The 21,480-nt window shown below is 44.1% G+C and overlaps 1 protein-coding gene across 3 annotated transcripts in view; it reads left to right on the top strand.

The window, feature by feature from the left end:
- Positions 1 to 2,842, top strand: part of LOC310774644 (protein shisa-6-like) — a gene marked incomplete at both ends in the record, with an annotated part of 101,889 nt that extends 99,047 nt beyond the window's left edge. For 2 of the 3 annotated variants that reach the window (XM_083634745.1, XM_083634743.1), the window contains 2 exons: positions 1,260 to 1,363; positions 1,982 to 2,842. In XM_083634745.1, coding sequence (XP_083490871.1) covers positions 1,260 to 1,363; positions 1,982 to 2,842 — 965 coding nt within the window. The remainder of the gene's footprint in view (positions 1 to 1,259; positions 1,364 to 1,981) is intronic. The other variant, XM_083634744.1, reaches the window with a different exon arrangement.
- Positions 2,843 to 21,480: the final 18,638 nt, after the last annotated feature.

Below are 21,480 nucleotides of genomic sequence, written 5' to 3'. Positions count from 1 at the left end.
AGGTGATATAAACAGTGCTGCACCTTAACAGGTGGTATAAACAGTGCTGCACCTTAACAGGTGGCATAAACAGTGCTGCACCTTAACAGGTGGTATAAACAGTGCTGCACCTTAACAGGTGGCATAAACAGTGCTGCACCTTAACATGTGGCATAAACAGTGCTGCACCTTAACAGGTGGCATAAACAGTGCTGCACCGATGACTGAAAACAACTTGTGCTCGACTCTCTACTCCTGAATTGTGAATAAGGCTCTCCATAATTCACAATTGCAGCAGATAAATTACATTAATGACGTCTGACTTACTTCACATTCATACATGCAGTTGATGGGTGGCAAAGCCTTTCCTCACCGTTTCAGTGACAATAGAGAATTGGCCTCTGTGGCGGTAGACGTGAAATGTTTGCATCTTTTGACTGATTTATACTGCATCTTAAGTCAGCCATCTTTTTGACAAGATGTCTGACAGTGTCACTGTGTGTGCACAGTGTGCACACTGTTATGCACTCAATGACAAGACGTTACGATTCCTGACAGACGCATGGTTCTTCTGTGTTTAAAATATGTGGCATGAAGTTGGAGCAACCATTTACAATACCTTACATTACCTGAGCACGAGCCTACACCCTACTGTCTGACTCAGTGGTTCCTAACTAGAAAACGGAGTTCTCTAGGTTCTTCAGCAGTACTCAGGGGTCTTCAGCAGTACTCGGGGGTCTTCAGCAGTACTCGAGGGGGTCTTGGGGACCATTGCATGGTATCTTTCGGAAAATGTGTTACTGTCTTTTGATCTGCAAATGCATGCCATATCCATTTGTACATAAGAATGATGGTCAAACATCCATTCAAGGACATGAAACATTTGTCATTGTTGATGTGATTGTGACTCTTCAGCATGTGCCTGCATGTCGCCATCTGTACCATATGACTGTTTATTGACTTTCACATGACCTTTGAAAAGTTCGCCCCCACAGCCAGAGTTGCCTGTAGAATCCCAGATGAAGACTGGCTGTGTGGATGCTATGTGCCTAGCATGTAATCTGGTCTGACTGGCCTTCTCTCTCTCTTTCTATTGTCTATTCCCCTCCATGTGTCGGGGAAAGGTGAAGCGATGGTGTCATCTATGCATTGTGTGCGACGTTCTCTCCCATCCCACCTCCCTCGTCCCTCCCCTCGCGTCTCTAGCGCCTGGCTGCCCACCTCTTCACTCGCTCTCCTGTCTTCACGCCCTTCCTCTGTTTCTCTCATCTTCTCTGCAGCAGATAAAGAAGTAGAGGACTACTATTCGCGTAAGCGCCACCTGCCCGACCTGGCGGCACGAGGCACGCTTCCCTTACACGTTATCAAAATGAGCCAGGAACAGGTAGGTGGGTGGACAAGCATTCAGTTCACAAGTGCAGGCTTCAATACAAGGTCATGATATACAGTACAGGACTTATCCATTTGCTTCTTAATACAGATTCTTTAGGGCTAGGACCTCACGTTATGTATCATGATACATGGGTCACGATACAATAGTATCGGGATACATTGCAATATGATACATATTGCGATACTCTACATAATTTACTGACATTTTTAAATAGAGCTGAAAATACAACTTACTGTGTACCACCCAGGTAGTGTAATAATATTCACAGTACATCACATTGATTGATTGATATTGATAACTCAGTGGACAAATTGAGTCAAATCTATTGAATTAAAACAATTTCATTCTAATTTATTAGACCGGATTTAGAAAGTGTGCACAGTTGCAGACTAAGTTACTGAACACACTGAAATAAAAAGTGCATACATATTCTTATTGTGTCACTGAACACACGGCCGTGCAAAAAATCAATACAGCAATGCTAATATTTTCTGAAATATTGATACAGTAAAATATTGAGATATATTGCCATATCGATTTTATTGCGCAGCCAAAGTGGTTCTTTCTTGGTTGTGAATAAACTCTCCTCATTCATCTTGCACACAACAGCACCGGGAGCAGCAGCAGCAACTGAGCCAGGCGCCCGCGCCCGCCGTCTCCCAGGCGACCCCCCAGGCGCAGTCCTCGCAGCAGCAGTCTCAGCAGAGGCAGCGTCCCCGCCGCGTCCAGAGGGCCATGTCTCAGGACCGCGTCCTGTCCCCGCACAAGGGCCCGCAGCCAGACTACAGCACGTCCTCCAACGGCATGTCCCCGTACGGAGGCCGAATCCTCTCCGACGAGCAGCTCCTGTCCGCCGAGCGCCTGCGATCCCAGGAGCGCCTTCTGCCCCAGGACCGCCTCTCCTCCCAAGACCGGCTGTACACCAAGGACCGACACATGTACTCCAAGGACCGCCTCCTGTCCCAGGAGCACATGTACTCAAAGGAACGCCACTACTCCCAAGACCGCCTCTATTCACAAGATCGCCTGTACTCACAAGACCGCCTCCTATCGCAGGATCCTCTGCTCTCGCCGGACAAGCTGATGATGTCGCTGAAGCGCGGCATGGTCAGCAGCATCCCCGGGGGGTTCCGAGGCAGCGACATGTCCATGTCGCGTGCCATCTCACACACGGACGTGTTCAAGCCCACTACGCCGTTGATGGACCGCTACAAGATGACCAAAATGCACTCGCATCCCAGTGCCTCTAACAATGGCGGCGGGGCGCCAGTGGCGGGAGGCACCGGGCACACCAACACTTTAGCCATGAACCAGACAACGTCTAAGAGGCAGGCGTTTGCCTCCAGACGGACCCACACTGTGGAGCAGCTCCACTACCTCCCACAGCACCACCAGCAACAGCAACAGCCACAGCCGCAGCCGCAGCCGCAGCACTACCGCACAGGCAGCAAGACTGAAGTGACTGTGTGATGCTAGCAGCCTGGCTAAACTGACTGCTAACGGGCGGCACAGGAGGGAGCACTGCTGTGCACGCGTGGGGGCGGGGCCGGTGGGTCCACACTGGCCTTGTGTTAGAGTAGGACGGTGGCGGTATCACTTTCCATGACTCCCGCGAGGTCTGCCAGTTTCCTGACTTTGTCCGATTTTGACTCATCAGAACCAAGAACGTCCACTAGCTTATTGTGAGAGACCGGAAAAAAGTGCGACACTGTACATGGCATACACAGGCCCAGCTCCTTCTGAATCCAGATGTTTGTTTCACCTGTGGTTAGGGAGGCACTATGGTATTGTCCAGCTAACTTACTATTATTACCAATGTCTTGATATCCCTATTCAGCCACATTGTGAGCCTTGTTCTGTGTGTGTTCTAGTGAGAAGACATGGATCATGTCTGCTAAAGGCTTCACCAGCCCCCTCCTCCATCCAACAAATCGATTCTGTGACCTTTCTCTGGCTAATCTTAAAGGGCTTTGCATGGTTAAACACAAGGAGCGACTCCTCATGACTCCTGTTGTGCAAAACAACCTACAGCCACCAAGGGTGATGAACCTGATGAGCCTGTAATAACTTTATAAATATATACATAGAAATCAAAAGTACCATTTGTACGCCCAGTCCTACTCATAGCTATAGACTCTCTCAATACGAGACATTGAAATGGATGTTATTAGCACTTCTATTTGGTGCCTCTAACAGATGTTCCATTTGTAAAAATGGAGTGGTTTCGTGGGTTACAAAGCACAATCAATTAAGAAAAAGTTCTGTTCTGTTTTGGATTTTCTTTTTCAGTTGGATTGGTGATGGCTAGCTTAGCTTGTATCAGTTTCTTATTCAAACAATGGCTTTTTATTCCCTTTCTTTTCTTTTCTTTTCTGTTGCTTCCAGTAGACGATTGTAAATAAGCTATTCTAGAAGCAGTATTATGGACAAGTCTGTACTGGTTGGACTTAGTATTAGACTTAGTCTGTTTTCAGTAGATTCTGAACAAAATAACGTATAAATCATCACTGTTTTGTGAGTTCAGAATAGAAACCCACTTAACCAAGTATTTGACAGGATCAATTAATACTATACTGTGTGTCTTTGCAAAACTGTTTGTAGGATGAGAAGTGGAATGGATGTGTTGTTGATAACAGATATAACACTGTTCATATATGGATGTAGACTGTGTTTCGTTGACATCAGAGGACTTGAACATCGTAGAAATGGATTATAAATAATGCTTGTTGAAGTAGGGCCGAATAAACTATCCATATTTTTCTAAACATTCAACATGTTTCTTGAGATGTCTGTGATGCTTTCAGTTCTGCTCCGGCTAGATAGATACAAAACACGCCATTTAATGAGTCAAACCTCAGCACGCATGTAAGTACTTCACAAAAAGACATTTCAGTCAAAATATAAGTCAGCTGCAGCATTACAGAAGTATAGACATGTTTTGGGAGGCATTTAAACTGCAGAAGGATTGGAATTACTGCTCTGCAAGCTAAAAATTATTCTATTGTCCTCTCAAGTGTGACATTCCGGATCACGTCTGTGAGTCTCATGGGAAAATGAATAAGGGTTTAAAATGATCGCCTTGTAAAATTATTAACTACCTCAACACTAACAGACTCTGTTGTTGAAAGGGTTTGTCTGTTATGTATTTCTTTATTTGTTGAGGTGCATTCTATTGCTAGCCAAGAATTTAAGCATTCTTATGGTTTTCTGAAATGACCCGAAAGCCCTGAAATTACAACAGTACAAGACAAGTTTGAGTTTAGCGTCATTGGGAAAAGCTAGGTAGCTAATGAAGACTTCTCGAGCTCTTACTTCTAATAGAAAAAAATACAAATTGTTATCTCGGTTAGCTAGTTAACCTAGCAGTGGTTCTCAAAGTGATGTCCGGGGACCGCCAGGGGTTCTTGAGGGGGTTCTAGGGGGTTCCCAGCAAAAAGGGGAATAACTTATTGGCTTATCTAAGCTTGCCTAGTCTCGTTTTCACTATAATTACATCCATAAGTAACACAATGACAGACTATTTTGGTCAGGGGTTTCATACACTTCCTGTAATAAAACATCTAACAGCTAAAATCTATCAGATGGGGGACCCTGGGACAGAATCTTATCAAAATGGGGGTCCGTGGTCTAATTTGTGTCAGTTTCAGGGTCCTTGATGTCAACGTTTGAGAACCACTGGCCTATCTTACCTTCCAAGTTCACACTAGCCAGAGGCTACTAGCCCTCAGCTGTCTGACCTTCCACCATCATGAATGAGCATGTGAAGAAAAACATTGGCTTTCTTTTTTCATTTCTATTGTGAGTTCCTTCATACAGTCCAGTAACTGATCTAACTGAACTAACTAACTGAACTAACTGACTAACTGAACCACTCTGATCTGCAAACTGCAAAGGTCTGATTTAACTGAGTGGCTCATATAGCTTATCTCAATATGTCCTCGCCAGACCCACATCTTTACATGAAGGGTTCAGCATGATATATGGCAGCAGTGGCAGCCAGGGGGCGGTACTTCACTTTGACATCTGAATTAATAACCGACTTTAATGCTGGTCAGTGCAATTTCAGATCTCCTCTAAATTCATGGAAATCCACGCAGTTCTCACCAGCAAACAACAGGGCCTGCAATCACACTCCTCCACAAACACAGAAAGAGAGCGGAATCACTTTGGGTTTCCAATTTACACTGATCCTCGAACCCATCAGAATTTAAATGAAAATATGACTCTGCATTGCATTCCAAAAGAATCTCTGGATGGGAAAGCAGCTGAAGCCTGAGAGGCAAGATGGGTGAGATAGCGGCTGGGGAAGGAAGGAAGGGGGGAAGGAGGGAAGGAGGCCGGGGAGGAGGAGGAAACCGGCCAGGAGCAGAGCTTCCCATAATACAATAGTCAGACTTCTCATAGGCACAGCAGGTTCACCCTCGACAATACATTTCATTACGCAGCTCCTCCAGCTTTAACACAGACATGATCCAGGGGCAGAGGACGTCTTTTGTCGATTCAAAAATGTAGTTTGCACTGTCTACTCTCTGTACTTCTCCATTTTTGTCCTCTGCTTTCCCCTGACCCTGTTCTGCTGTCAGCGAGCCCTGTCAGCCGGATTGTGAGGTTTGGGATTTGAACTGGAACGAAATGTCTGATTTTTAATCCTCAAAAAAATAAAAATAATAAAAATAATCAATGACAGTCAGAGGACGTGCTGTACCTAGAGAGCTTTAGGACATGAAGAGCGGTGAGAAGAGCTGTACCTAGAGAGCTTAAGCGATGGGGAGAAACATTAAGAGAGGAAGAGATAGGACTTCAACTAATTCCACTCTGTGTTTTATCTGGTTCATAGAAAACCGCAACCACCCTCAATCAGGTGAATTCGAAAACCTTTTTTCTAGTGGCAAATGAAGGAGTTACCTCTTTTACCAAACCACATGGGGTTTGGGTCAGAAGCCTGAGGTTTTGAGTCCAGGTATTACAACTGGGATTGACGTTTAAGTGAAATTTGTCATGAAACTATAGCACACAAGTGCTATCTTAAAGTATTCACTCCTTTCATGTTCAGGGCCCGTATTCCCAAAGCATTTTATCTTACCACTAGGAGGACTCCTAAATGGCACTAAAAGTTCCTAGCTAAGAGTTTGCTTTTAAAACCTGTTCACAAAGCTGCTGAGACCAACTTTCACTAAGGAACGAGGAGAACTCTTAAGCTAAGAGAAAGGGCGGGGTTGATTGGTTCTGGCTTCTGTCAATGAATTCAACATAGAAATAATGTAGAAAGTATGTTGCCATATCCAAATACAGATTTTAAAATAAAATGTAGGCTGTCAATGATTTGACATGAAACAATTAAAACATATAGGCTAATTTTCACTGATTTAACATGAAACAAATCATAGGCTGGCTATAGTCAAATGTGCAGCCAATTGTCAGCCTCTTAAGGCTGCATCATACATGTCTGGCAGCTCATTAACAATTAGCGGGTAGACCTATCTATATAAGAAGCGTTATCAGACTCAAATAGCCTAACCATGGCTGATAGTGAGAGGGGCAAACGGAAACCAAACTGGACGCAGGTCTGTGAGTGACATAGTGAGCGACACAAACACAATCAATCATTCTCATGTTTCATCAAAGTCACAGAATGATGTCATATAATAAGCAACACAAGACTGGCAATAACAGAATTAACTTTCTTTCAGGGCCAACAATTCAGTTCTCAGCGGCTGGTGAGATTGGAACTTCGGTCGCCACCGAAAAAAATGTGGGCGTTTTTTTTTTCTCTTTTGCCCAAAACGCCCAAATCTCATTTTAAATTAGCATTAGGATTAGACTGTTGTGATGTCATTATTCAGTTTTAACCATCAATAATTGTTCCTTTTCTCATTATTTCATTTCTCAGAGTAAATACTGTATATTTATTTCGAGATTTTTGTCAATTATTTGTGCTGTTATGGTTATAATTAGCCTAGTTACTCACTTCTACACTATCTTAGATTGTGTTACTTCTGGATGGCATGGAATTATAGTGAAAATAGATTATCCCCCCTTTTTGCTGGGGACCCCACTTTGAAAACCACTGGCTTAGGCTAGAACTGTTGCGAGAAGGTTTCAGGATTTATCTCTATGCATTAGGCTGTGTTTAATAGAAGGCCCGGATAACTTGAAATCAATTGACTTACTTGTATATCCATGCTGTCTGTAGTGGAACCGCTGCAGCCGAGAGGTGGCAAATATTCCAGTTTTCTGACATTGTCCCAGTATCGCGCACCGCAAGGCTCCCCGCAACTCGAAACTTGTTTTGGGTCGTAATCCAATGCAACGACTGTCTGGGTTGTGAACACTTACTGATTGATAAAAAGTAAATAAAAATAAGAGGGAAATATAATTTGCTGCTACTGTGTCAGTAAATGTCGTAAATCATTCCTGTCAGGTCATCACAGGCAGCAGCATGAATTTCACTTCCTACTTGATTCAGCGTGAGATAGGCTACCAGTGGATGATACAATGTCAATCGAGTCAGCAATCTATCCAACCAACAACCAATTAGGTTTCACCTGGTTTCACGAGATACATCTAACTGCAGACCCGCAGAGCCAGCTGGCTACGCCTCTTGACACGGTCTGGCTACGCCTCTTGGCACGGTCTGGCTACGCCTCTTGACACGGTCCAACAACGCATTAAGAGTTCGTGTGTGTCAGTTCTGCCCAGGCTAAGAGCCCCTATCTCGGGTACCATAGACCCAGGCAGGTCCCCTTACCTCCACACTGCCTCTGCCCAGGCTAAGAGCCCCTATCTCGGGTACCACAGACCCAGGCAGGTCCCCTTACCTCCACACTGCCTCTGCCCAGGCTAAGAGCCCCTATCTCGGGTACCACAGACCCAGGCAGGTCCCCTTACCTCCACACTGCCTCTGCCCAGGCTAAGAGCCCCTATCTCGGGTACCATAGACCCAGGCAGGTCCCCTTACCTCCACACTGCCTCTGCCCAGGCTAAGAGCCCCTATCTCGGGTACCATAGACCCAGGCAGGTCCCCTTACCTCCACACTGCCTCTGCCCAGGCTAAGAGCCCCTATCTCGGGTACCACAGACCCAGGCAGGTCCCCTTACCTCCACACTGCCTCTGCCCAGGCTAAGAGCCCCTATCTCGGGTACCAGACACCCAGGCCAGCCCCCTACCTCCACACTGCCTCTGCCCAGGCTAAGAGCCCCTATCTCGGGTACCATAGACCCAGGCAGGTCCCCTTACCTCCACACTGCCTCTGCCCAGGCTAAGAGCCCCTATCTCGGGTACCACAGACCCAGGCAGGTCCCCTTACCTCCACACTGCCTCTGCCCAGGCTAAGAGCCCCTATCTCGGGTACCAGACACCCAGGCCAGCCCCCTACCTCCACACTGCCTCTGCCCAGGCTAAGAGCCCCTCTCCCGGGTACCACAGACCCAGGCAGGTCCCCTATCACCACCCATCCACTACCCAGGCCTGGAGCCCCTCTCCTGGGCACCAGAGACCCAGGCAGGTCCCCTATCACCACCCATCCCCTACCCAGGCCTGGGGCCCCTCTGTCAGCCACCAGACACCCAGGCAAGTCCCCTATCACCACCCATCCACTACCCAGGCCTGGAGCCCCTCTCCTGGGCACCAGAGACCCAGGCAGGTCCCCCTCCACTACCCGCCCTGCCCCTCACCTTGCCCGGGTACCACACCTCCGGCAGAGACCCCCCACCTCCAGGACCTTGCGCACCAGGGGGTCCTGTGCCCCCCACTCTTATAACGCAATATCCACTCCAACAAGGGGATTATTCCTGAGAATAATTTTAATATTGATTGTAATTCTTGCCATTTTTGTAATACAGAGATAGAGACAACAGATAATTTATGTTTTTCACTGGATTAGCTACTAGCTTTTGGTCTAATTTGAATTTATGGATTAAATATAGCATTGATGCACTACCACCATTTATACTTGAAACTGTCAAATTTTGAATATTCATTGAAGGTAAAAAATAATAATTTTTAATGAACAATGTAATTATTTTGACCAAATATTTTATACAGAAATGTAAATACTGTATAGCAAAACTCTACTCTGTCTACAACCTTTAAAAAGGATTTAGAAACATTTTCCAAATCCATAAAATATACATATGAAAAACAAAATGTGTTGGGTGAGTTGAAAACGAGCCTAACTACGCTCAGTGTGGAAGATAGAAAGCATAATTGTTCTTGTAATTCTTTAAATCAAGAGAAAAATAACGAGTATTTTATTTTGTGTGGAAGATAGAAAGCAACGAGTATTTTATTTTGAAGGGTGATGTGTATACCAGACCGTGTCAAGAGGCGTAGCCAGACCGTGTCAAGAGTGTCAAGAGGCGTAGCCAGCTGGCTCTGCGGGCTCTGCGGCGCTGCAATTATATGATGTTGGGTTTCACCAGGCTAAGGGCGTGTTCCGCTCCAGCTCAATCTGATTGGTTAGAAAACACATCACTCTCACGTGTTCTCTGTGAATTGCAAGTTTTTTTCAACCAATCATATTTTTTCATTAGATAAATTACCAAATAAATAAACGCCCACAGGGCGAATGTTTTTTTATCTGCCTACCCCAGGCTGGGACCAGGGCCAGAGTGACTCGTCTGCATGGAGCTCTCCTTTTGCATGGAGCTCTCCTTTCCATCAGTGCTCTACAGGTCACTGTTGTTGAAGCATTTTAAGAATATAATGAATGAAAAAATGAGCGTCTGCACATAAGAAAAAACACATTTGATTGATATTTTATTATAAAAAGAAAATATGAAAAATGAAAAATGAAATATGAAAAATATATATAAAAAAAAAAATTATAATATTTTTTTTATATAAAATCCCCAATCTAATAGAGGAGGACCATCCTCCTATGCCTCACCGGAAAAACCTCCTCACTTATCAGTGTTGGGGGTAACTCATTACAAAAGTAACATATTACATGTAATATATTACTTTTAGCAGTAACTCAGTAATATAACTTATTACTTATAGGATTTCAGTAATATTATACCAGTTACTTTGTCAAGTAACTCAAGTTACAAATTGAGTTACATTTTATTAAATCAAAGCAGATATTTAAAAAAGATACAATCATTTCCTAATCAAACTGTGTGTTTTTATGCAAATAACCACTATAGATGACAATAACAAAGGGAAAGGATAACATTTAGAATTGTGGATTGTTTACACTGACTTCAAGGCGGTTGAAATAATTTTTCGGGATGGTTCCGGGGCGGCCATGTCATTCTGCTGCTGCTGTTGTTTTGGTAAATGTAATCCAAAAAAGTAGTGTAATAAGTAACGAGTTACTCTACACAGACATTACAGACATTACATTTTGAAAGTAACTTGCCCAACACTGCTTATAATAGGCCTACACAAATGTATATTAATGTTTTGTAAATGATTAGTTAATCATTAACTAAATGCTTATAAATGACTTATGACTGAACGTTATTATAAAGTGTTACCATTGATTGATTGATTGATAACTTTATTGAAACAATAATAGCAGAATTGTACAAGACAACACAACAACACATATTGCTCAAAAGGAATAAAACACAATAAAGCCCAAGGGCTTGTTTCCATTGTGGTCCTAGTGTGTGGGACAAGAGGAGTGATGTATGCAGGTATGAGCGCGTGTGTGCGCGGGCAACACATCACAAACATATGAGAACATTTTACACACAAACCATACATTCGATGAATGCTTAGACCATACGTGAATGGTTAATTAGATACCTAACAAATATGCATCAATCAATAAATAATAAGATAGAGACTAGCTCTTAAAATAAAAATAAAATAAAATAAAATAAAATAAGATAATAAAACCTACCAAGGGTTTAAAAACTGCGACTATACGGGGGACATAAGAAAAGGAAAATAAAAGGTTAGGAACCCATTTGGGAGCCAACCAGCCATTTTTTCAAGGCAAGCTTAAAAGAGTACCTGGAGTTAAGGGTCTTTAAGCTTTCAGGGAGTTTGTTCCATAAAATAGCTGCTGAGTAGGAAAAGGTGCATTTACCCTTTAGAGTTTTAAATTTGGGGGGAACAATGTTGGAGGTGCTTCCTCTTGTGGAGTAGCCATGTACAGTACCTCACTGACTTTACAAAAATAGTCAGAGAGGTAGCGAGGAGCCTCCCGTTTAAAAATCCTGAATACCATGCACAATTTGATCTGGGAAACCCTCTCCTCCACTCTGAGCCATCTAAGGCTATGGAAGTGAGAGGGGAGGAGATGGACTCTGGGATGTAGTTTAAGAATAACCCGTATTAATTTATTCTGGGAGGTCTGAAGCATATTTTTGAGTTTAATGGTGATTCCCGTGAACCAGGAGGAGCAAGCATAGTCGAAGTGACATTGAATCAGAGCATTTGCCAAGGTTACAAGGGCGCTCTTGTCAATGAAAGAAGAAATTCTGGCTAGGAATTTGGTTCTTTGATTAACTTTGGAAATTACTTTTGAGGCCATGCTTTCTCCAGAAAGTTTGTTATCTAAAATGCAGCCAAGGTACGTAATCTCCTCCTTGGTGTCAACAGCTACATCACCTACCATGATTTTAAACTCTGGGTCTTTTTTAAATAAAAATTTGACCCAAATAAAATTGGCGGGTAAAATAGTGAAAGTGGGCTGCTGGATTTTGGAAACCATTGTATTATAGATTTTTTGAATCCTTTTTATACCTCCTTAGTTATCTAAGGAGACACATAGCCTACTGTATCAGCAGTGTAGCTTTCAATGTTGGAGTCCAGATTGTTTAGCACAAGGAAGTCTCTCAGTGTGTTGGTGTTAACTTCCCATTTCGTTGTTTTCTTTTTGTTGATCTCATCTTTTTCCTCTTCGACTTGATTTTTATCAGTGATACAGGCAGCGCACGCTCTTGCAAAGCACCTGGCTGGCTTGCTGCAAAGTTGTAAACAGAGCTGGTTTGACAGTTGACAGCTGACAGTTGACGGCTTCTGTCAGCTGACATCAGATCTCTGAAAATAACAGATTTCTAAATAGCTCTTATTTTGATCAACTGAGCACACAGGGGTAATCTAAATAGCTACTTTGACCGACTCAATTTTTTTCTAAACTTATAAAAGTGCCATATTAACCCTTAACGGTGGTATAGAGCTCAAATGGCTCTGTCGTGATACTGGCGCATTGATATGAACGATGCACAGACCATTTGACTGGAACTACTTAGCTACGTGTACATTATCACTGTGCATTATCACAAAATAATGGACACCCTGCAGCCAATCAAAATCGAGTATTCACCCAGACTATAAGGTTACGTTATTTATAGGTCGGCATGCAAGGGCACACTTCAGAAGCTCGATGTTCTCTACTATCACTCTGCTATCCGGTTTGCTACACATGCACCTTTCAGAAGAACACACCACTGCTGCACTCTATATTCGTCTGTCAACTGGCCTTCTCTGCACACTCATCGTAACATTCACTTGTTCATGTTAATCTACAAAACCCTCCTTGGTCACTCTGCCCCCCCCCCCCCCTTCCTACAGTAGGCTACCTACCTGTGTCTCTCGGCTCCTCTGACACTGTCCGTGCCTCATCCCACCGCTGATGCTTCCGTCTGCAGTTGCCATCCCAGTGTGTGGTGCTCTTACCCTGACTACACCACTGCTTGCGTTGACATTGTCTGGCTTTATGTCCTTTCACACGATGTCAGTGTACTCACCTCCACGGTCAGTGGCACTCGCCGCGGTGGGTCTTGCGCTCAGCTGCACTCGTGCCTTCATGCCGTTGTCATTAGAGGCAGTATATTTATTCCCTCGACTATATCTGATCTATGTCTGATTGAAAAATAAATAAATAAAAATCACCGTCCATTCGAAGCTTATCTCACTCTCTGCAGGACTCAACCCCACTTATTTGCGATAATCCACAGATTGTAGGCAGCTAACAGAGATTTGTTTAACGACAGATGCCAGATTCAGATAAACATTTAATTAGCAAGTCATCAGCTCTGTCACAGCTAATTATCCTAGCCCCAGCCAAAACCAACGCCAGCTGACTGGGGCCTGCCTGCACTGCAGCGGCCAAGCTGCACAGAGCTCCATATTGTACACGGATTGTGAGCCGCTAATCCGGCCTTTCTGTCACAGAGGACTCCTCTGGGTCGGTACTGTAGCAGCGAGGAGGCCCAGCTCCTCTGGGTCGGTACTGTAGCAGCAGCGAGGAGGCCCAGCTCCTCTGGGTTGGTACTGTAGCAGGCCCAGTTAGATGGACTTGCAGCCGGAGATGACATTGTGCTATTTATCAGCACTTCACACGCCTGTTGTGAAAATCAGTGCAGGTGAGGTGATGGCACATCTCGTATGTCCAGGAGGGCTGCATTTTGGCCGCATTTCCCGGGACGAATATTTGGGTGGGAAGTTGTGCTTTGAAAGCGTTCCAAGTACAAATCTGTGACATTTTCATGTGAATAAATGACAGTTTTTCTACTCGATTCAAATTTGTGGGCATTAAATAAGCATTACAGTAGCCTATCTGTTGACAAAGCAAAAAACTGATCATGAATAGTGTTGCTCCCAATTGATATAACACAATAGTGATTTGACCTTCTTCCGGCTTGGACGTGTCTGCGGGTGGGAAGCCGGATTAAGGGTATGTGTCTTGGTTTGCTGCACTAGTGCCTTCTCCAGTCGGTCAGGGCGCCTGGTCGGGGGGAGGGGAACTGGGGTGGGGGAAATAGTGTCACACTGTCAGGTAAAAAGAAGCGGCTGGTGACTGCACATATCGGAGATAGCATGATAGTCTACAACTCTCCCCAGATCGGCATGGGGGGTGGAGCAATGACCGGGACAGCAGGGAGTACAATTGGGGAGAAAACGGGAAAAACATCTAAAGAAATGATTTTTTTAAATCTCCAGTGCATTAAATTTACTAATGATCCCTTATCTGGGGGCACCTTTCTTCATAATGATATAGGACTGTGCACCTGTTTTGCGATTTTGAACTGAGGTGGCACCGTTCCATTGCGCCTGCCCTGTTGTTGGAAGGATTTGTCACAGCTTGTACTAGCTGGCCTGACAGCCATCAGACACTGGGCCCCCACCTTTTTGGATATTGTTTATTTAGAAATGTCAACTGCCAGAAGTAACAGGGCTACTGAGCCCATACTGAAGAGTTGGCATGCAGCTGGCTCACTAAAATACCTATTAAAGGCCCATTCTGTAACTTCTGAGTCCTACTGACACTGGTGGCCATTAGAGTAACTGCAGGCAGCATGTGCTCCAGCTGGCGCGCGTGCACCATACTCACATGCACCCAGCAGCTGCCTGTCTGAAACAATGACAGGTGGTGTTGGTTGCTTTGTAATGTTAGCTGATAAAAGTCACTAGAAAGCGGCAACCTGGACAGCAAGCAAGCAAGCTAACATTTAACGCTATCTAATACAACACCACCAGCACATAGTGTGAGCTTGTGTTAGCTGCCGTGAGGCTGGATATTAAGGAGCTAACTGCCTGCTTCCCCTTGGGCTGATCATGTGAGCTGGAAATGAATAGGGACTTGATCCGTTACTGCAATCAAACAATGTTCCAGCATAACGGTAGTAACATTAGGCATATTTGCGACTGTTACATTATTCACACAAGACGGTAACGTTATTAGCGGAGCTTCTAGATGGTAAATCTATTAGCTATAGCCACGTTAGCAAACAAGCTAATATTATCTGGCCAGCCAAAACCACATAATCACAGCAGGTAAAACTACTATCTAATGTAAGGCCCCTCCATGAACCGAAAACACAGCCCCAACTCTAGTTCCCGCCGAACATCGGTCACATTGCTGCTGTCTGGCCAGACGGGCTTCACTAAATACATGTTTTTTCTTTTTCTGTGTGGACTTTTTACTGGACTCTTTGTTGTTGGTTGCTTGCTGACGTTCATTGGCTGCACTTGCACACAATGTCTCCTATGACATCATCAGTGGAACAACAATTGAAAGAGATTGCCCACTTGTCAATTTTATATAGGCTAAGATGTATTATGTATGTATATTAGGGGTGTCACGATACACTCAGTTCACGATACGATATTGGGTTCACGATAACGATACGATTTTTAACAATATTTTTTTGCAATCGATTTGCAAGTTGAGGGGGCATCCTCCACGCTAATTTGAGTAATGTCACCATTTTCATCGTCCGTGTCTGTAACGTCCCTCATCTGTTCAAACAAAGCAATGAAAAGCAGAGCGAGCATGCAATCAGATGCAGATCAGTGCCACCATGTTCAGCTTATTTTTCTCACGATATGAGATTTCATCGCAACGATACATATTGTCACGTTTTGATATCGCGATATATTGTGGGATGATATATTGTGACATCCCTAATGTATATGTATGTATGTATGTACTATGAGAACTGAGTTTGGGAAACATGCGTTTAGCTATGCTGCTCCTTTCTCCTGGAACCTGCTAGAAAAAAAGATTTTAAATTAGCTTCCCTCATTAGGATGGATCATTTCAAAGAACTAATTGGACAACTGCTGGCAAAGGAGTGATCATGATTTTAGATTTGCCTTTTTATTTGAATTGCAAACCAATTAGTGTTACTTCTCGTGTGGTGACCCTATTGTCTTCTTTTGACTTGAGTTGGTTTTTAATGTATTATGCCTATGTGGAATTAACTGTATGCTGCTTTCTTGGCCAGGGCCCACTTGAAAAAGAGATGGAAAACTCAATGTGATTACCCTGGTTAAATAAAGGATTAAAAAAAAGTGTGTGCGCGCGTGTGATTACGTCGGTGAATGTGGTTTTTGTGTTCTTGTTTCTCTTTTGTTTATATAGGGGGATTATAATAAAAATCTGGTCCAAAAAGAAGAAGATTTGAATGGTTCTGTAAACTGTGAAGACGTGAAGACGTGAAGATGTGACGGATTGTTGGCTGCTGTCTCCTCGTTTGCATGCTGCGCGTGTAAAGAGCACAGCCCCCCACAGTTATCACTTTTGTCTTGGAGCCTTGCAATGACATGTGATTGAAATGAGCATTCTGCATGCTTACATATCATCCACACCAAAGCACCTCTATAGCTTTCACATTAGTAGCATCTCTGGACTGACCTGTAACCATAGCAACCGCCTCCTGACGTCTCACACAGATGATTCAACGTACCTTCTTTTCCATTCTCAGCATGAACCCTTTGATAGATCCCCCCCCACACACACACACACTCACACCCCTCTAGCATTCTTTGCTCAGTAGCATGCCAGGAGCGCTCATATTACCTACAAATATGAAATATGAATCTCCACATTGTTTTTTAGCGCCCGGCCTGCGGCTTTGCAGTGGAACTGAGGGGAGTAGGATTCTGTCCTGTCGGTGAAACTCTTCACTGTCAGGTGAACAGAAGCGGGAAGCGACTTCCATTTTGGAGTTCAGTCACGAGATAGGCTGATATGAGCTGTGTGGTGTGTGTGTGTGTGGGGGGGGGGGGGGGGGGGGGAGGGGGTTTGCATGTGTGTGTGTCTCAAAAGAGAGAGAGTGTTTGTGCATCTTTGTCTGCCTTTGTAACGTTTCAGTTTCAGTTTGAGAGAATTAGGATTTCTAACAATAAAAAATAAATTCGATGGTACGAGTATGGAAGTTAGAAAAGCAGCATATTCTCTCTCTCACACACACACACACACACACACACACACGCACACACACAGTAACATTAGCACACAAAGTCGTTTAGCTTCACAAAGGACAAAATAAGAACAATCACTTTTCGTGGTCTAGTGGGTAGAGTCACTTCCCCTACTTAGGTTTGACCGGAACGTTTTGTGACCTTCACCTGGTCTGGCTACACGTTAGAACAGCATTGGGATTGATGTGCGTCTGTCCAACAGATCCATCTGCCCCTGATTTCCACAGCCCCGCTCTCCTCAGGACCGTGTCCACATTGGGGGGTCAGTTTTGCTTGGAAATCCCACATCCGGGTGTCCACGTGGTGCTCCACCAGCTTTAACCCATGAAGAGCCACGCGGACGTGAATGAGCCGACACACATCTGGTGGAACCCGGGAACACTTCTTCCAAGCTCCTGAGCACCGAGTGCACCGAAGTCTTCTCCAGCGTCCTTGGTTGAACTATAATCTTGTAATGGTGGTTGATCTTTCTGTCCCGCCCCTCCCTATAGAATATGAATCCATTAGAGGAATGAGGCCGCTGTGTTGGTACGGCATTACAATCTCATCTGTCATTGAGCAGGACGAGCATGAGCGCTCCATGTACAGTATCTGTAAATTGATTCACTGAGCGTGGTCAACTGGTCAAAGTAGTGGATGTCCCCTCCAAGCGAATTTGCGCTTGTTCACCTCCATCCCACCGGTCTTCGTGTTCCTTATGGGGAGGAAAGTCTGCTCGGCTACCTTCATGCTGTCGGGGTCAGCAGGCAATAGTGACATAGGTGATGTTGCAGTCTTGGGGTAAATAATGCTGATGTTCTACAATTCATCAATTTGTTGGGGACCCCCTGGACGCCCCTCCAGGACACCTGGTGGTCCTCGAATCCCACGTTGAGAACCACTGATCTGTCTAAAGGGCCTACAACGCTCCTTGGGCGAGAGTAGCCTAAATATGCCAGTAGTCTATTAGCACCACGTCCATGAATCGGATGAGTCAGTCATATTTCGGCACATCAAAATCATTACGTCACTGTGCACAGCCACACTCCGCCTGCATGGACACTGGGCATGTGCAGCACATACAGAGGTAAGATCCATTTTCCTACACAGGTAAGATCTTAATGACACCTGAAGGCAGCACATACAGAGATAAGATCTGTTTTCCTAGTGCCACCTGAAGGCAGCACATAGAGGTAAGATATGTTTCCCTAATGCCACCTGAAGGCAGCACATACAGAGGTAAGATCCGTTTTCATAATGCCACCTGAAGGCAGCACATACTGTACAGAGGTAAGATCGGTTTCCCTAATGCCACCTGAAGGCAGCACATACTGTACAGAGGTAAGATCTGTTTCCCTAATGCCACCTGAAGGCAGCACATACAGAGGTAAGATCTGTTTCCCTAATGCCACCTGAAGGCAGCCCATACAGAGGTAAGATCTGTTTCCCTAATGCCACCTGAAGGCAGCCCATACAGAGGTAAGATCTGTTTCCCTAATGCCACCTGAAGGCAGCCCATACAGAGGTAAGATCTGTTTCCCTAATGCCACCTGAAGGCAGCACATACAGAGGTAAGATCTCTTTTCCTAATGCCACCTGAAGGCAGCACATACAGAGAGGTAAGATCTCTTTTCCTAATGCCACCTGAAGGCAGCCCATACAGAGAGGTAAGATCTCTTTCCCTAATGCCACCTGAAGGCAGCCCATACAGAGAGGTAAGATCTCTTTTCCTAATGCCACCTGAAGGCAGCCCATACAGAGAGGTAAGATCTCTTTTCCTAATGCCACCTGAAGGCAGCCCATACAGAGAGGTAAGATCTCTTTTCCTAATGCCACCTGAAGGTGTAATTTGTGAGTTCTACATAAATTGCCTCGTCCTGCATTATTGCTTTCCTTCTACTCTTCCCCCTCATCTGCTCCTCCTCCTCACGCCTCTCTGTCTCTGAGCGCATTGTTAAGGCCTCCAATAAGCAGATAAAGGAGACACCAGGGAGCCTGGGCTGAAAGCAGGAGGGATCGGCGGTGCTGAAGCATCATAACTGGGCCTGGCTGGTTTATAGTGTGTGCGTGGCCATCTTGAGGGATATATCTGTGAGACTCCACAATATGCTTTCTGCTTTTGGAGGGGAGGAGAAAGAAAGAGTGAAGCGGGAGGGAGAGAGTGGCTCCAAACCCTTGGAAGAGAAGAGGCAGCGCCGGGAGACTGGAGAAGCGAGATATGGGGGAATGACTGCATATTGTCACCAAATGTTCAAAAACTGGGATTTATTGTAGAGTATTTGAAAATATAAAAGCCAATGTGCAATCTGGAATGGCAAGATAAAACATCTGTACTCTGGAAGTTTTGCTAGAGGCAAGAGGAAAGAGTATTTCTTCTTTCTTTTTTTGTCGGTTTACTGTAAAAGTGGAAAAATATATGTGTATTTGCACAAACATGATTATAGTGACCAATCAAGACATGATTATATGCCACTGCCGAGGAGGAGGGCGAGTTTGAGGAAGAAGGTAGGAGGACCTGGCCTAGAAACCAAGGGGTTGAGCAGCTGTTCAAAGGCTTTCTCTGTTTTCACTGTTTCTCACTGTTCGTATTTGTCTCTGCTGCTCCTGTTCTGTTTTGCGTGTGAATGTTTGTAACTCCTCTTTTTCACGGTTTATATTAGTTCTGTGGCTCTGAGGCTGCAAGTTCGAAACAAGTTACACTAAAAGTCAATCTGCTATAAGCTGTTAATGTGCCAGCGGCTAATTCTGGACACCCTTTGCCAAATTCCACATGATATGCTATGATATTGACTTACATTTGTTGCATCCCAAGTGAAACTGTTCATTCGTTCTCTAGGCAGAGACGCATGTTTCAAACTATCACTACTAGCTAAGTGCGATGGTACTGCACAATGTAGGCGTTTTAACTGCTGCTGGCTCTGCCAGGCTTTGTCTAGCTTTAAACATGAAGGGTGCTCTGCTCTTTGTACTCATTTTTATCATTTGGGCACAAAACTCTAAAAAGAAATTGCACTACAAGACTGAAAGATGCGGGGAGTGTCTGAAATTGGCCACTGGTACATGATCAGGAATGTGCATTTTATGCGATGTTTGTTAGAAAGAAAAGTTGGTCTAATGGACGGAATATTTTGTAATAGTCTTGTACTGTGTGGAATAAACCTGGGAAAAAAAAAAGAAAAAAGACATGATTATATTACTAAAAAAACATAGATACTTTCGGCTCTCGAGACTTCTCTCAAATCATCCTTAGCTGAATGTACTCTCATCCTTACAGCACAACATGGCTAATATTCACCCACCAATCACGCCTATACTAACACTGCATAAAGTGACTCGCAGATGAACATACATTGATGCATTTTCCCCTAAACACATAAGGATAATCATCATATATTAATAATTCATATAGTTTAAACAAAGTCTACAGAGACTACAGAGATATTATCAATGTACAACTACTATAGGCTCAGAAACCAGCATTTCAAGCTGCATTGGTCAATTTTGCACATTGATGCCCTCAATTGCAGCGAAATGTAGCAATTGGACATTTAAGAAGTTCAAAGGATTTATTATTATGTATATTATGTATTTGGGCCTTATCTTCCTAGTTTTTTGCTCACACACTTCCTTGTTTACTCTAGTCTACTGGCTGCTGCGTCCCTGTTATATTGGGAAAACGCTTCAGCTTGAAAAACATTCTTTATGCGTTATTTTTTGGAACGCCCACATCCCAAATCATTCAAATGTATTAATTTAAAATCATCCATAAACAAACTGCAGCAGATATTTCTCACTTTTTATAACTATGGTTGATTGTATTAGTGTGAATATAACTGCTCACTGATTTTGATTGTTAATACCTGCTGCCAATTGGTGGAGTCATTGCTTTGTTTAGTGCTTGTGCTGCTGACGCATTTCCACTATTTGTAATGTCATATTGGACCCTGCAGAAACTCCCACATATCCTACTAGGAGACTGACACGAGTGACACACGAGTGACACACGAGTCATATCCTATTTGTAATTACTAGGAGGCTGACACGAGTGACACACGAGTCAGCAGTTTGGATTTCAGAAAATCCGGTATACATTCGTAGCATCAGAGTACTTGAATGGTCTACTTGGCAACTTTTCTAAAAACATGTACAGTAATACCACAATATACGCAAGGTTCAGGCGATGGATAATTGGAAAGCAGATGTAGACAGGTCCTGTTGCAGTGTTATTATGTTGCAAGGACGCGTTTTAATTGCTTTTGAGGTTTGCCTGGAGGTGTGACAACACTGCAGGGAAGTAAGAGATGAAATATTGAACACGAAAAATCATCACTGTGGCAAAAACTAGGAAAATAAGGCCTGGGTTGAAAATAAGCAGAATGATCCTTTAATACCCAGAAATCATGTAAAGCGATGTCAGTGAGCTGTCATGTTTAGCAAGCCGGCTGGTCTGTGATGTTTGAAG

Source organism: Poromitra crassiceps (assembly GCF_964638095.1).
Source record: "Poromitra crassiceps genome assembly, chromosome: 4".
In the NCBI taxonomy this organism is placed as follows: domain Eukaryota; kingdom Metazoa; phylum Chordata; class Actinopteri; order Beryciformes; family Melamphaidae; genus Poromitra; species Poromitra crassiceps.
The sequence above is the reverse complement of the archived record's forward strand: the minus strand, read 5'-3'. Positions and strand labels throughout refer to the sequence as shown.